Below are 16,581 nucleotides of genomic sequence, written 5' to 3'. Positions count from 1 at the left end.
CACTGAATCTCTATGAATGTATGCATAAAACTAATAGGATATGGTATGTCAATTATACTTCAATAAAAATTAAAATAAAAAGGGACAATTTGCACTGAAAAGTGTCTGAAATGGAGTGAACAACATCAAATATATAAAAATTATGATATCATCAAATAAATAACCACAACTTACTGGTCACCACTGGAAGTTGCTAGGGCATCAACTCACTTCTTTGAAAACTTATAAACTGGGAAAAATCAAGCATTCATCATGCCAAACTATATTTCAGGGTAACCAAAGAGATGATATGGGAAAGTTTTCCTTTATTAAAAAAAATCATTCCTAGCTAATAAATAAGAAGTAAGGTTTTTTGTTTTTGTTTTGTTTTGTTTTTTAAATCACACTTTGAATTACCTAATGAAATACTAGAGTTAGGCAAGAATCATGATGGGTTACAAAAATCACTGGGTGTAAGGCTGATGGAGAACTTTACAATAAAGGTATCAAACTAAGGCTACCTGAACCCACTGATCAATTCTGACATAAAAAGAGGGGCAATCAGTCATTGTGCACCTCCATTCAAACTTTTTAACTGCATAAAAATTAATGGGATTCTTTAAAACATTTTCTTGCTTGGTATGAGTTTTTATACAATTTTTACTGCAAGTATAATGGTAAACATTTTTTATATATTTCTATGTTTAATAAGGAAAATTCACATATTCATAAAGAATTTTAATTCTATTTCAATATGTAACTGTTTCTCAAAAACAGTTTTAATTTACTTTAATCTCTCAGTAATACTTACTGCGAATTCACCTCTTCTACTAATTGCGTAAGCTTTCTCCAGGGATTATACTCAGAATCAATGCTATAAAGCCGCATGTGCAAGGCTAATACATGGAACAGTTGATCTAAATAAATTGAAGAAAAGGTAATTAGAAAGTTCACACAATTCTTCCAGGACAAAATTCAGACAAAATTTCTAGCTAATTCATGTGGAAATATTTCCCATGATAATTATAATTCACCAAGTTTAAGTATCAACTACTTCATGCTCTCTTTTAAGGTAAATACTGAAATATATATCCAAAAAACTTCTACTGGAATCTGGACTATTCTTATGCTCAATATTAATACTGGAATGGTTTGTTTTCCTCATCTCCTGTCACAGACCTACTTTTCCTTGGCTTTATGCATCAGACTTGACAACTGGCACTTCTCACTCCTGTGGTTGTCCCTAACAAAGATTTACTATTATCAATACCCTAACCTGAGTGATACTGACAATGACATCCACATAAATTGCTGTTAGATGAAATTATTTATGTAGTATTTTCCCCTAAATCCTCTTTAGACTGAATTGTGATTTCATTATCTTTTGATTCAACATGAGGAAAAAAGAACTGAAATAACAATATTACTTAGCACAGTTATTCTAGCTGTTTCCATTCTTCAGTCTAAACCTTAACAATAATCTATGAGTGTTAGCTTTCAACAAAATTCTGCTCATGAGATTTGGGCGGGGGGAAGAGCCTTTTCTCCGAAATCATTCAGAAGAAAACCCTAAATTTTGCTTTCATATCACATGTCCTTTTTTGGCGGTAAAAATGACAAGGAATGGATTAGATTTTTCTGCCACAAATACTCAAAAACATGTGTGACTAAAAAGTCATTTTTTAGAAAATCAGATAGTACTTTCTGACATATGACTGAAATTAATTCTTAAACCCAGACAGAAAAGAAGCCAAATAACACAAGCATATTGTTGTCACTTACTCTCTAAATTAAAATAACCCAAAACGAAACAAGATTTTGTTTCTCTGAGCAACGACTTAGAAACCAACTATATTTTAGATTAATTTAAGATCCACCAATATGATTCTTGTGGGGGGGGGTGTGGTAGTAGTAGGGGTAATAGTAGTAGTTGTGGTTTTGGGAAGCTATTTTAAGACATATGAGAGCTACAGGATGAACAAAGTAAATGTTCCACTCTGTGGGGCAGGTAGAAGAAATGGGAGGAGGGCAAGGGAACTGAATCTTAACACTCTTAATATCTGTAAGTTTCATCCTTATCTCTCTAAAACAAACAGAATATAAATACCTTAACCTGCTTTGCCTCATGTCTATAGGTCAATGTACAGCAGAAATCCTCTCTTAAAATTTCTTCATCCTATTAATACCCACATTAGCTGAGTATTTGTTACATGCCAGGCACTATTTTGAAATTATTTAACATAGAGTATCTCAATTATTTTTCACAAAAATTCTACTTTGTTATCCCCAGTTTTGAGACCAGTTAAGTTTCCCAAATTTCCAGTTTTTCCAGTAAACTGGTTCAACTAATAACATGGACAACAGGGATGTTTTCAGCAGAGAAATAAAATGATGAAAGATATATTGGTCATTTTATTTCAATTCAATTATACTTAAGAGATTGTTTTTACCAAGTACATAATTTATAATAAAAGTGTCTAAAAACCTGAAAGTGTTAAAATAAAAAAAACCTAAATTCCTCTAGCAGAAAAATATTAACTCAAATTGAAAGGTGTGGAGTTTTACATTTTTTATATAGGTGTTAACTAAATCAAAGAGCTGTTTTTAATTACTTTGGAAAACTAAGTATATACTATATGTTGGCTAATTGAATTTAAATTAAAAAAAATTTTAAAAAGAGCTGTTTTTAATATTTCCTTTCAACATGAAAGTCAGTTATCAGAAAGTTTATCTGATTTAATCAAAAACATAGGAGTTGCTATTTTACTAACTAGTTTTGCACTGAAACCATGGTGGCATAGAAATAATGCTGCAATCCATCTAACCTCTACCATAATTAAAGAAATACATATGCTGAAGGAAACTTTTTCATCTCTTCTATTCCCTCATTTCTGCAGATGAGGAAATAGGCCCAGAGAAAGGAAGAACCTTGCCAGATCACCCTAGTACCTATGGAAAAACTAAGAATAGAATTCAAGATCTGCTACTTCCTTGTTATTTCTACCACTCTGGTTCTCCCTAGGGTTTTTATGATTAAAAGAAAAGTGCAAAATTCCTTTTCTAACACAAACATACCCCTTTCCATTCCTATGAAAAACTGATACTGTAACTCTGAGGCATCTTCTAAAGCTATTAATATATAACAAGAGTCTTTGGTATTGACTTTAGAGCTGAAGACTTACCTAATGAGGTACATCTACCTTTGAAAAACAATGCTAGAAACTACAAATAACTTCAGTAGGAAACAGAGAATTGGCCAAATAACAACCAACACCTTTCACTATTCACTGTATTTTTCAAAATTTAGTCTGAGGGCTCTCAGTAATAAATTCTCATTTAGCAGCAAAAAGATCTCTTAGACAAATATTGACAGAAGTAGATGTAGGATAAGGAGAACCGATGATCATAATCAAAAAGTTAAAAACTGAAACTAATGAGAAAACATTTTTAAGTTTTATTTAAGTAATCTCTACACCCCATGTGGGGCTCAAATTCACGACCCCAAGATCAAGAGTTGCATGCCCTTCCAACTGAGCCAGCCAGGCACCCCAATGAGAAAACATTTTAAATACCAACCGTTTGTATGATATTTTAAAAGTTGAAAAATAATTTTATCAAGAAATCATATCATTAAAATCTTGAATAACAACAGCAAAAAGAATAGATAACTTCTTGTCTGGAACAACACGTTTTACAGTTCTAAAGTTAGACCCACATTTATAAAAGCATTCTGGAAATGAGAAACACCATTAAATTTAGTTAGAGGTGTGCTATGATTTCAACATATGTATACAAGGCACCACTGTCTAGTAGGAGCCAGGAAGTCCTAGATTTGAATCCAAGTTCTGTACTGATTATGTGTCCTTGGACAAAAGACCTTAGTTTTATTATCTGTAAAATGGGAATAATACCACCTTTCTAGCCTGTTATAGTAATCGCATATACGTGTAGTATGAAGATAGGTGTGCTTACGTACATGTATACACATATATGGTTTGCAAGAATAAATTCCAAATAATAAATTTGATACTTATAAACTTGAGATACTACAATTAGAATTAGAAATTATGGCATTACAAACATCAGGTCTCCACATAAAACAACCACTCCACAAAAAATATTAATATATATTTTTAAGTCTCTTCTCTTCTCTCTCTTCCCCTGAACTTTTGGTACTACTCATTCCTGATTCCCCCCCAGTTCTTTCTCAGTTACTTTTACATGTTCTTCTTCCTCCGTTAAACCCTAAAAGGTAGCATTCTCCACAAGAAAAGGAAAAGGAACCCTTCTTAGTTCTCCTTCCCTTTCATTCTGCCCACACTACTTCACCAAATTCAACTTCCATGTCTACTTATAAGTTTACAATTCACAAATTTCTCTAGCTCTTCAATGTTCAACAGGCACCACAAAATCAATATATCCAAAAATAAACTGATTATATAGCCCAATGTTATCTGGGCTGCAATGTTTAGTTCCTCGTATAATCCCTATTTAGGGGAATGACATCACTGCCCCTGCAAACACAAAACAAACAAACAAAAAAACTTGGGGACTCAATCCCACATTCTCGCCCTCCATAGCCAACTGATTACCAATCCTATTGGTTCTACCTCCTATGATCCATCCTCTTCTGCTTCACTCCACCGCTACATCATTTCTCAACTGGATTACTCAACAGAGTGCTCATTCAGCTTCATGCCTTTTGTTTCACTCTCTCCCGATCCCTGTAAACAATAAGTCTATCATATTATCTCATAACTGGTTGGTGAACCACTGAAGGAATAGGTTTCAAAAGCCCTTCATGAGATAACCCCTATCTTTTATTTCTTAACCTTTTTCTTCCCTTTCCTTTCCAAGTATTCCGCAGTGTGTTATGTTGTCTCACTCTGTCTCTGCAAGCTGTTCTCTCAGCCCAGAATAATACATTCTTGTTCTCCAGGCAAACCTGATTCATCTTTCAAGAGCTAGTTCAAGTGCTCCTCTGTAAAGTTTCCTCTAATACCATAACTGAGACAGATGTAATCGTCCCTTGCTTTATACATTCTCTATACCTTGAGTTAACTTTTTATCGCTCTTATATAGTCCAGTAATTATTTTCACATGTTTTTCTCTCCCATTAATGGTAAGATCCCTGAAGAAGATAATTGTGTCCCTTCTTCTTTGTACTTCGTAGGCTAGCACAGTGCTTGGCATTTAATAGGATTTTGTTTAAGTATGCTGAATATTGCATGAATAAATCAACAGTCCTATGAAAAAAATCATACAATATAAGCATAAAATTCATGAAGGATTTATACTCTTCCTTTTTTGTCATGACACACTGGCTCAGTAACCAAGAAGTAGGCCAATTAAGCAGCCCTAATTTTATTGCCCCAAAGAGACTGACCTCTCAACTCTAACTACTAGAGCAGTGCTTGACCTACTTGCTCTCACCGTCTTCCTCCCCACACTGGTTGCTCTGACAACTCACCTGGGACAAAGAATTCTATTTTCTGCAATACCAAATCAAATTCTTTCTAACTGTGACAAGTCTAAAGTATTATAATGTGTTTAATCACAAGACAGACATGTCCTTACTAAAATAGAAACACCACTGAAAGACTGGTTTGTCCTTAAAACAAACAAACAAAAAACCCTATGATTTAATTATAAGAACTCTTAGCTGGAACAAAAAGGTAAGCTTTAACAATCCCTTCTACCTTTATCAATATTAAAATAACTAGTAATCTAAAACTGGTAGATTATTTCTTAGTAGAATTCATATCATTAAGACAGAAGTATATGTTAAAGAGTTGTCCTAAAAACTTTTATAAATTGGTTCCATGTTAAATTGTACCACTGTTAAAATTTATCTATAGTAAACTTAACTGGGTCTGCATTTCAGGTCATTCAAGATTTTAGTCCTATCAGTGCAGTTATCACTGATTAAATAATTGTCAATGAAAAAACTCAATTAGCCAAATGACTCTCTGAACTACCATGGGGGAAAAAGAAATTTTAATTTCTCCTTAACTGATCAATCAAAGTAAGGAAATGGTTCTGACCAATTTGTCCAAGGTGAATATACTAGATGTGAATATACTCCTCTCACAGCTGAGTCAGCTAACCCTGGTTCGTCTACACACTCCTGAGAAATTAGCTGTAGAAAGATGGGAGATGGCTCCTCAAATGAAGTCTAGGAACAAGTCTAAGAAGGGAAGATCTGCAGCTCTGGTTCCAAAGAAACAGGAGGTTCATGCCATGGGGTGACAGGAGCTGACTCATCTTACCCCATTCTACTCCTCACCACTCCATGGGAAGCAGGGCAGGGAATAAAGTGTTAGTCATGGTAGGAACTTTGAAGGGTAAAGAAAAAATTTAGTAATAATAATACATATAAAATACTTCAGTTTCATATATAAACTATATGTTAGTATGTGTGTATATATATATACTTTGAGTTTTATCTATTACTATTCGATCTTTAAGTTAACCGTGATAGATATGTTACTAGATAGCACATCTATGATCATCCCTATTTTCACAATAAGGTAAAATATTAGGTGACTTTCCTAAAATCCAAAAGATAACAAACATGACTAGAATCCAGATCTTCTAACTCCAACCCAGTGCTCCTTCCAGCACTGTATCCTATGTTGCTTCTAGTCAATAAAGGCACAGACAAGTTTAGGGATAAAGTAGCAGCGCTTTGCTTACTTAGGAGAGGTTTTAGTCCCCCAAGTGAGTATGGGAAAATGTGAAAGGAAAAAGCTATCTTTAGTACCTTCCTGCTTTCCATGCTGTGTCCCTTTCCTGTCTCTCAGAGTTCCTGTGTCTCCATTCTCAGGCACACTGTGCCATCATTCTCTGGTCACCTCAAGTATCATAGCATTAGTAATAATTTCATGGAACTGTTTTCCTTCTACTTTTAAGGTTTAAATGGCAGCCTCCTGCTTCACATTTAAAACACTGCTTGGGACAATATGAGGAGAGGCACAAATCTGCTTCCACACATAGGTAGTCATAGGAAAGGTAAAGAAAACATTGGTTCTTAAGAATCCCAACTGCCCCTTATCAAAAAGGACACACTCCATGAATTCAGGTCTAATTTGAGTACCTTTAAAACTGAGGGGCAGGAGTTCTAATCATACATACATCTCCCAGAAGAAAGGAGCTGCCCTGCCCTAAGCCTACCAAGATCTGAGGGCCCCCATGCCCCCTATGCCCTGATAGTGGAAATTATTATCTGTGGTACCTAGTTCCTGGAATACACAAATCATAAATTCAGGAAGGCCTGACTACCTGGCCACAAAACATAGAACCTTCAGAATGACTTTAAATAATAAAGCCACTCCTTTTAGCTCAAATTTTCAAGCCACACTCTTATCCCTCTAACCCAGGCCTACGCAAATTAACAATGTATTTTGTTCCCAATAGATAAACTATATCAATCTTTGATAATAAATCACATTCTGACCACCTCATCTCATCTCTGTACAGATCAACAGAACAGTTAAGCCCTTAAAAAAAAAAAAAACTGAGCTAAAAATTAATTTTTATCTTGCTTCTGGTCTCCTTAACCACATATCCATGCCCGAATTTGATAAAGGTAATGTTGAAGTACTAGAAATAGTAACATCAAGATTTATAATATATAAAGACTTGACATACATTATAAAATTGTGTTCTTAATAACAATCTTCTGGTTGGGTACAACAAGGAAGAGAATCCATGAGGTAAAATAGCTTGCTCCCAAATCATCTGCCTATTCATAAAGAATAGAATCAGGAGGCAATTTGCATATTTTTAATATTAATTTATGCATTTTGACTGCTAAAATGATTTGGTGGCCAAATTTTCCTCTTGTTATGGGGTAACAAAAAGAATAGAACAAAAGTTGTGATTCAACCTATTTGGAGAATTCATAATTTTTAAATCTTAAGAATAGACCCTAATAAAATATAGATATCAGAATTTACCACTGTTAAAGAACAAGGTCAGACTACTTAGGAGGAATTTTGCAATCTTAATCAACAACATCTTTATGCAGTCTTACAGTAGGATGAAATTAACATTAAATAATTCTTCTAACTCTGAATTCAACAAAAGTTCATTCTTCGAGCAATTAAAATTATTTTAAGTTGCCTGTACACATCAAAGCTCGATTGCTTTCTATGAATAACAAAACACATGCATCGTTTCTTAATGAGATCATAAATTGTATCAAAATTGTTAGAGCCCCCCCCAATGAAAATGTCAAAGCAAAGGTCTGCCATAACCTCTCTTGACTAAAGTTTAATTTTTAATCTCTATAAAATCAGGAAATTCATTTGTGATGTGAACTGTGGCTTCTTAAACTATAGTAATATATAGAAAGCCTTAGACCCAAAGATATGGAAAGATGTTTATCAAAAGATAGATATTTTTAAAAAACTATCCCCAATATTAATTTATCAAACGACACCTCTTCCTTCCACTCCTACTCTAGCCACTGGTTTCAACAATTTCTACTTGAGAAATTGTTGTGCTATTAATTTCACTGGAATCTATGGAGCTCCATATCTACTTTTGAATTACTTGAATGAAGAAATTAATTTTAATAAAACATTATTCCTTTTTTTGTTGTTTTAAATTTTATTATGTTATGTTAGTCACCATACAATGCACCATTAGTTTTTTTTTAACTTTTTTATTGTTATGTTAATCACCATATATTACATAATTTGTTTTGGTGTAGTGTTCCATGATTCATTGTTTGTTCATAACACCCAGTGCTCCATGCAGAATGTGCCCTCTTTAATACCCATCACCAGGCTAACCCATCCCCCTACCCTCCTCCCCTCTAGAAACCTCAGTTTGTTTTTCAGAGTCCATCATCTCTCCTGGTTCATCTCCCCCTTTGACTTACTCCCATTAGTTTTTGATGTGATGATCCACGATCCATTGTCTTTGTATAACACCCAGTGCTCCATGCAGTACGTGCCCTCCTTAATACCCATCACCAGGCTAACCCATCCCCCCACCCCCCCCTCCACTCTAAAACCCTCAGTTTGTGTCTCAGAGTCCACAGTCTCTCATGGTTCATCTCTCCCTCCGATTCCCCCCGCTTCATTTTTCATTATTCTTAATAAAAAGTTATGCCTTTAATTTTTGCATCTGCTTTGTCCTACCTACATCTATTGTTAACAAAATTGGTGGTATTTATCAGTGTATATATCAATTTGCAATAAAAATCCTAAATTTATTTATCTTTTATAGTCATGTTCAAATGCCATGTCCACCAAAAGTGTTACTGATTTTACCAGCTCAATATGATCTCAAACAAGGGGGAACCAGCCAGCAAACTGGTGAAAAATAAAAGAAAGCTCAACTGGTATCCAAGGAAGAAGAATCAGGGCTTGAGAAAATATCTGAAGGAGTGGTCCAAAACAAAAACAGGAATCTTAGTGAAAAGTTAACGAAAGAAAATAGATAAAATAATAGAAGTGTTAGCAGGCAGAGCCTGGAAAGATCCCAAGGGAATAGTATATAGTAAGATGTCTCTGACTAAAGCCCAGGGGTAAAAGTTCTTAAAGGTTCTGTATCCTTTGGGACACTTACGAGCAAAGGATATGTCTTACATAACTAAATTTAGAGTCAGAATAGCTGGGTTCAAGTGCAAGCTCTGATATTTTCCAGCTGTATGACTTGGCAAGGCAATCACTCTAATTTCAGTTTCCTTTCCGATGAAAAAGTGGTAACACCTATTTCACAAGGTCATTCTAAAGACTAAATAATTTATGTGAAAGCATTTCACAAACTTTTAAAACTACAAATGTTAGGTATTATTAAAATACCATACTATGCTGCTTTGTTAATTAATTTTGCTCATTTTTTACCTTGGAAAATTTCCCAGGTACATATTTAAGAATGAACATTTATGATTGGGTGCTGGTCATTTTACCTCAATACTTAAAAAATTTGAATGTGTAAGTGCTGAATGGCACTGTTCCACTACAGTTTTATTTCTCAGTATAAATTTGGCCAGTAATATTTTTCTGCTTTCATTGTTATAGAAAAAGCAATCTCCTGCTCTCAGTTGTGTGTGTGTGTGTGTGTGTGTGTGTGTGTGTGTGTGTGTGTGTGTGTGTGTGTGTGTGTGTGTCCTCGTCCATAATTATCTATTGGGCATTACCCAAGCCACTCCAGACAAAACTTATTAAATATTTTCTTGACTAATCTTCAATTTTATCAAGAAGTTGTAATGGGACACTGTTCAAAAGTGTAAGGTCCATATCATTTGCTTAATTAGTGGAACATTTTCTTACTCTTTCCCCAAAATATTATGAAAAAAAACTTTAAAAATGAAGATTTTAATGTTGTACAACCTAAATATATACAATTGAATACAATATAATTTGTCAATCATACTTCAATAAAGTTTGTGGGGGGAGGACTAACAAATCATAAGAAAAAAAGAAAACTGAAAACAGTACTAAATTTAGATTTAGGATGATCTTCATCAGGACCTTTTCTATACTGGCACATTATGATTGCTTATTCATGAAAGGGGAAATAAAAAGAAATGAAAGTGGAAGTAACTATCAATTCAATAATTTAAAATTAAGGATGATAATTGAAGTGGTTGCTGCTAGAATTTTACACTACTATTTTTAAGATTCTGAATAAATTTGTTATTTACAAGTCTCTGGATAAATTTAAGTACCTCAGAGGGGGGAAAAAATGAAGTAGAGCTTTTGAACATAAGACTGAAATTCCTTTACTAAATACTTTCTAATATAACAGTTTCTGGAATATTATTAGCCAATGCCAAACAACAATTAAGAATAAATTAATAAGAGAAGGTAATTAAAATAAGTGAATTTACAGTCTTTGCTAATTCAAACAGTCTAGAAGCTAAAACTCCTATGTATCAACAACTTCTCCTTTAAAACATAATGCTAAAACACCGGGTATAAGTAGGGTTTAAGTATATACAAAAGTGAGTAAATACTAAATAGTCAGTAAAAAATAACTTCCAACCCTTACATTTCTAGGAATCAAGTGATAACCCAAAAAAATATCAAAATCTAATACAACTAGTAAGAATTTTAAAAGTAACTCAGCTGAAATTTCACACAGTTTGTATCGTTACATTAAAAATTCCAGGAGAAGCATTTGGGTGGCTCAGTCAGTTAAGCATCTGACTCCTGATCCCAGCTCAGGTCTCTATCTCATGGTCATGAGTTCAAGCCCCATGTTGGGCTCCATGCTGGGCATGGACCCTACTTAAAAATTAATTAATTAAAATCAAATAAATAATTTAAGATGTTTTTGATCAGTCCTTTGCTTTGAAATCATCCCCAAAACACATATATATCTTTTCACAATAATACATATATATTTTTGGGGACACCTGGGCGGCTCAGTCGGTTAAGCGTCTGCCTTCGGCTCAGGTCATGATCCCAGAGTCCTGGGATGGAGCCCCACATCAGGCTCCTTGCTCAGCAGGGAGCCTGCTTCTTCCTCCCCTCCCCGCTCGTGCTCTCTCTATCTCTGTCTCTCTTGCTTTCAAATAAATAAAAATCTTTAAAAAAAAACACATATATTTTTTAAAAACCTATGTGTTGATAATTTTTAATAACTACTGATATTTTTAGCATTTAAGAAAATATATTCATTTTTCAAAATAATATATTATGTATTTTAAGCAATTTTTATTTTCTGTACTGATCATGTTAGGTAATATTTTAACTCCAGTGATTTGGGACAAATAATTAGCTGTACTTGACATTAAGTAATATTACCCCTAGTATTCACATTAATTATCTAAAACAATGACTAAATAGTGATAGCATCAAAACCATATTCATGAAGAATCTACATTAAGTTCCAAATGACACTTCTCTCAAACTTACCCTTACAAAAAAGTATTGAAGAATCATGTTCATTTTACAATATAAAGTATATTCATAAATAAAAGCAAACATCCATAATTTTAATACATTTTAATGTCCACACCGAAATACAGTACAAATGCCTTCATTAACTAACAGCAGCACTGTATATTATAGGAATCTGTAGGCAACACAAACTATTTTTATATAAAGATATTCTTTAATCTAGACAATGTAAAAATTCTTTTAAGAAATTTAAGTTTGAAGGTAATTTTTTATAGCCAAGGATACCACACTGTTAAATCTGAGCCAATGTAAATCTGATCTATGGGTATGGCATTTATTTACTGAGTAATCATAGTATAGAAAGAGCTAAATATTCATATGATTCTTTTAAGTACAAGATTAGCCATTTAAAGCATAACTGATTATATGTAACATAGCATCTGAAAATACATCAAAAGACCACTTTGCCTGTATAGGCTCTCAAAAATGACATAATTTAAAATGTATTTAAAATAAAAATGTTTTTAAATTTACACTGTTTACTACTTACTTAAGCAAGACCTTTTGCCAGCTGTGCTTGCACCACCTGAACACAAATTGCCTCCCCGATGAATTAATTCAAGCTCCAAATTGGTTCTGTAAGTAAAGCATTAAAATATATCTCAATTAGGCTGAAGCAATACTTTTTAATTTGTTTTACTGATATGTCTGAATCAACCTAAATAATAAAGTTGAAGAACTTCATGAATGGGTTTATGGAATATCCATAATAATATTTTATCTGATATTTAGAAATAAAAAGGGAAACAGTTTATCTAACCTTATATGTTCATATATATAACCTGCAAAACTGCACACATCATGATGTAACTGCTGCAAAACCCCAAATGTTGGCAAATACTAAAAACTGGGCCTTAAGGAAAACAACAGCAACACATTTCATAAACCTGCACGTAAATCTGATGAAAGAGCTTGTACCCAACTGTTAGTGACTAAGTAGTAGGTGGTTACTGCCATCTAAAACACGAGGGCATACCAACTTTTCTATCAGAGAAATGGTTATCACTCACTGGAGCTTAGATGGTATCTAGAAATCAATATTAAACAAAATCACTAACATCAAAGTAGCTATGAACAACACAGATAATTAACAGCAGACTCTTCTTGGACTTCTAAAATTACAGTTTTATTAAAGTACATTGTGTAACTACTGGCACTGCTAAACATCAAAAGAGTTCATACAGATCTGAAATTATAATATATTTAGCGATTATTAGCTTACAGATTAGTAATAATTAGTAAATTGACATTTTAAAAATCAAATTGTTGCAGAATCTAAAGATTTACTCAAAAACAATACAGTAAAATAGCCAGTGAATTTTGCCAGAATAAATGAAAATTCTGGATGATAAAATGCGTGTATTTTTAAACAGTATTAATAAACTTAAACACATCTTTATTTGCCACTACTAAAACTGAATAAACTAATTTATATCCAAGATATGCATTTGACACTAACAGTGAGATATCCCTGTCTTAAAAAAAAAAAAAAAAAGGCAAAATTTCAAGCTTTCTCTGCAAATGAATTCAAGGAAGAAGGAAGAATATGATCCTATTTTACTTAAAACAAAACAGTTTGAACTGGTTTGGGTTGTACTTTTAACACAATATGTTTTGAAACATTATTTTCATATATTTACTTACAAATGCAAACTGTTAACAAAATTAATATTCTTAAATCTGTACATTTGCCACCCATTTTTAAAGGAATGCTTTAATCCTCTCTACTGGTGTGGGGGGAAAAGCAATTTAACATTGATAATGTTCCTGCTCAGAGCTCCATCTGGTTGCTGCTGATAAGGGCATCTGTGTGACAAGGGAATTTTCTACCCTCAGGCGATTTGCATTGCTCACTGAACTTCTAAAAACCTACCAGCAAGGAAGCAGGGACAAGGATTTCATATTAGTGGACAGAAAGCGAGCGGAGACCAGCATGTGTTCCTTCATCAGGGGAATATAAATGAGATCAATATATTTTGTTTTCACAAATCTTCTGTTGCCTAATCTGTAGAAAAAAATTAACGGCTATATTCTCTTATAAAAACTAAGATTTCCTAGATTGTACTTTTAAAAGAGCTAACCAGAAACATGATCAATTCTTACAAACGAATGTCAGAACCAGAATGTCAACTTTTATTTTAGCACAGTTTGCAAAAATATTCATTAAAATATAAATACAAGAACATTTCTATTTATTCAATCGTCAAATAAAATACTTTAAAGGATGACAAACATGTTACCAGGAATCTGATTTTAAATACTTGAAAGAAAACTACTAAATCTAATTAATTGTTTCAGATTATGGTTAGAAAATCTCCTGTAAAACATTCCTTCTGACATTAAAAAAGAAAAAAAAAAACACCTACCTATCCAAAGGGTTAGTATCATGTAATAATCTAGAACTTTAAAAATCAATATGTCAGAGACCCTAACCCTCAGTTTTTCCTTATTTTATTTACATCAAAATTGGCCCTTTGAGACTTGTTAGAGAAACAAACATACAAACGTGTCACATGCCCCATGTCTGATCTTCCTTCACTCTTGAAAATCCCAACACAATATTCTTTTTCTGCCCTCCTGAATGGATGATATAAAAATAAAGATTGTTCTCGAGAAAAGTAGACTCTACTGTTTATATTCCTAACACAAATCCATTCAAATTAGTTTAAAAAATCTCTGTAACAGAAACAATAATGAGAAAGATTGCTTACAGCTATCTTGGTGACCACCTACACACTCCATTTAAAAAATCCAACTATGCTCCAGCTTCTTTTTCCATGACCAAGGTCTGCTTTCCCTTCTACCCCCCTCCACCCTCCTGTGGTATGAACTTCTACTTTTAGAACTATAATTTGAAAAACAAATGTGCGTATACACATGCACACACAGAGACACTCAAACGCACACTGGTATCGGTGTGGGTTTAAGGCCTGAGCCTACCACTTACCGGTTAAGCAAGTTACTCAATATCTCAGAGAGAAAAAATATCTTTGTCCATACCATCGCCTATATTAAACAAGACTCAGCTCAAGCTCTAACTCTTCCAGGAGTTAGGGAGAACTAATTCCCTTTTGTTGAGACAGGAAAGAAACATTTCCACATACTTTATATTTTCAATTTGTTCATCTTCCCTTTTAAAGTTCTATAGCATTTTTTCAATATTATATTTTTAAAACAAACTATATTCTGTTTTATACAGATTGATGTATATTGGTTTTGTCTCTCCAACTAAACGGTAATAAATTCCTGGAGAGCCGGGACCATTTTAGATAAAGCTTCTAAATCCCTGATGGTACATAGCAAAGTGCTCAAAAACACCTTAGGAACCAGAAATCTCTTTGTTTGGGTATGGAACCAATAATAAGGTTTCTTTAGTCCCCATAGCTTATTCTCTTTCTTTTGTTGACCCTTCCTTCTACTCCCTTAAATCCAGCAGTGAAACAAGAAAATGGGGAAGGGGGGGAGGTGTTTTATCAAAGAATTTCTTGGCTTTAAAAAGGATTCATAATTTGGTATTTTAGCAAGCATTCCTTTTATTTTGAACATACTTAGGTTACAAAGTTTAAACTTAAAATGCAACTAATATGTAAAGTAAGTTGCACTCACTCTAATGAGCAGTTTACCCACTGTGACTTAATGATTGATATCTCTCCATCTACATCTCAGTTATTCATGTTTCATCTTCTTTCCATTTCCACGTTTCTCACTATATACAGGCCAAATGTTACTCACCAATACCTCTAGGCTTTATGTAACATGAGTCCAAAATCCTTGGAAAAATCAATTACTAAAATTAGTGTCATTTATTGTTTCAATAAAGAAACAATGAATTGGTATTTAATTGAGGAAAGCTTTCCTCACCCAAATTAACCTTCCATAATCCATCTGAACGACTTGTATTTGCAACAGACCGTTTTTTGGAAATACAATAAAACTTGAATATAGTAATTTTGATTAATTTTAATGTAAGAGAAAGATATCATTCCAACAATTTCTTCTCTGCTGCCCTCAAAAAATCCTCCAAGGCTTTACCATGCATATAAAATAAAAAACAAAGAGATAAATTGCCCTACAAAAAAACCCAAAAACAAAACAAACAAAAAAATCCTCTAAAACAGTTATTAAAATTAACAGCTTTACAGGCTACTTAACCACTAGAAATATTTTTTTCCTAAACAACAAAAAATTTAAGTTCCCTGAAGAGCAAACTAAATTACTCATTCAGTGGGGAGAAATTCAGGTCTGGGAAACGGCTGTATTCTATTCAAATTTCTAATGTCAAATACAAATAAATGTGCACATTCTAATGAATCACACATTTAAGAATCACAATATTTAATTCAAAAGTTAAATAATAAGTTTATTTCTAAATATTTCACTTAAACATTTAAAATATTATCAAATATTTTAATGCCTACCTTTTAGGCATGAAAATAATCATAATCTGTAATCATACATATTTATGAAATAAGGTTATATGCTAGGCATAAGATATATATAAAGACCTGTTTCTTACCTTGAGAAAATTACTATTCAAATAGGATACAAAATCCTTTTTTCCCCCAATTCATGTTTTTGTTAATTTTTTAGCTAATTTGGTTTTTGTTTTCTTTTTAATAACTAAGTAAAATTTAGAGAAGGCATGCAATCTCACTGTGAGAACTTCACAATGGCCTGGGTA

General features: G+C 33.2%; 1 protein-coding gene across 6 annotated transcripts in view; it reads right to left on the bottom strand.

Annotated features, from left to right (window-relative positions):
- The window catches only part of UBR3 (ubiquitin protein ligase E3 component n-recognin 3), a 225,045-nt gene that overhangs the window by 59,065 nt on the left and 149,399 nt on the right, over nucleotides 1–16,581 (bottom strand). For all 6 annotated transcript variants that reach the window (XM_027588550.2, XM_027588549.2, XM_027588553.2 and 3 more), the window contains 2 exons: nucleotides 12,391–12,476; nucleotides 791–896 (listed from right to left, as the gene is read on the bottom strand). In XM_027588550.2, coding sequence (XP_027444351.1) covers nucleotides 791–896; nucleotides 12,391–12,476 — 192 coding nt within the window. The remainder of the gene's footprint in view (nucleotides 1–790; nucleotides 897–12,390; nucleotides 12,477–16,581) is intronic.

Source organism: Zalophus californianus, chromosome 3, assembly GCF_009762305.2.
Source record: "Zalophus californianus isolate mZalCal1 chromosome 3, mZalCal1.pri.v2, whole genome shotgun sequence".
Classification (NCBI taxonomy): Eukaryota; Metazoa; Chordata; class Mammalia; order Carnivora; family Otariidae; genus Zalophus; species Zalophus californianus.
The sequence above is the reverse complement of the archived record's forward strand: the minus strand, read 5'-3'. Positions and strand labels throughout refer to the sequence as shown.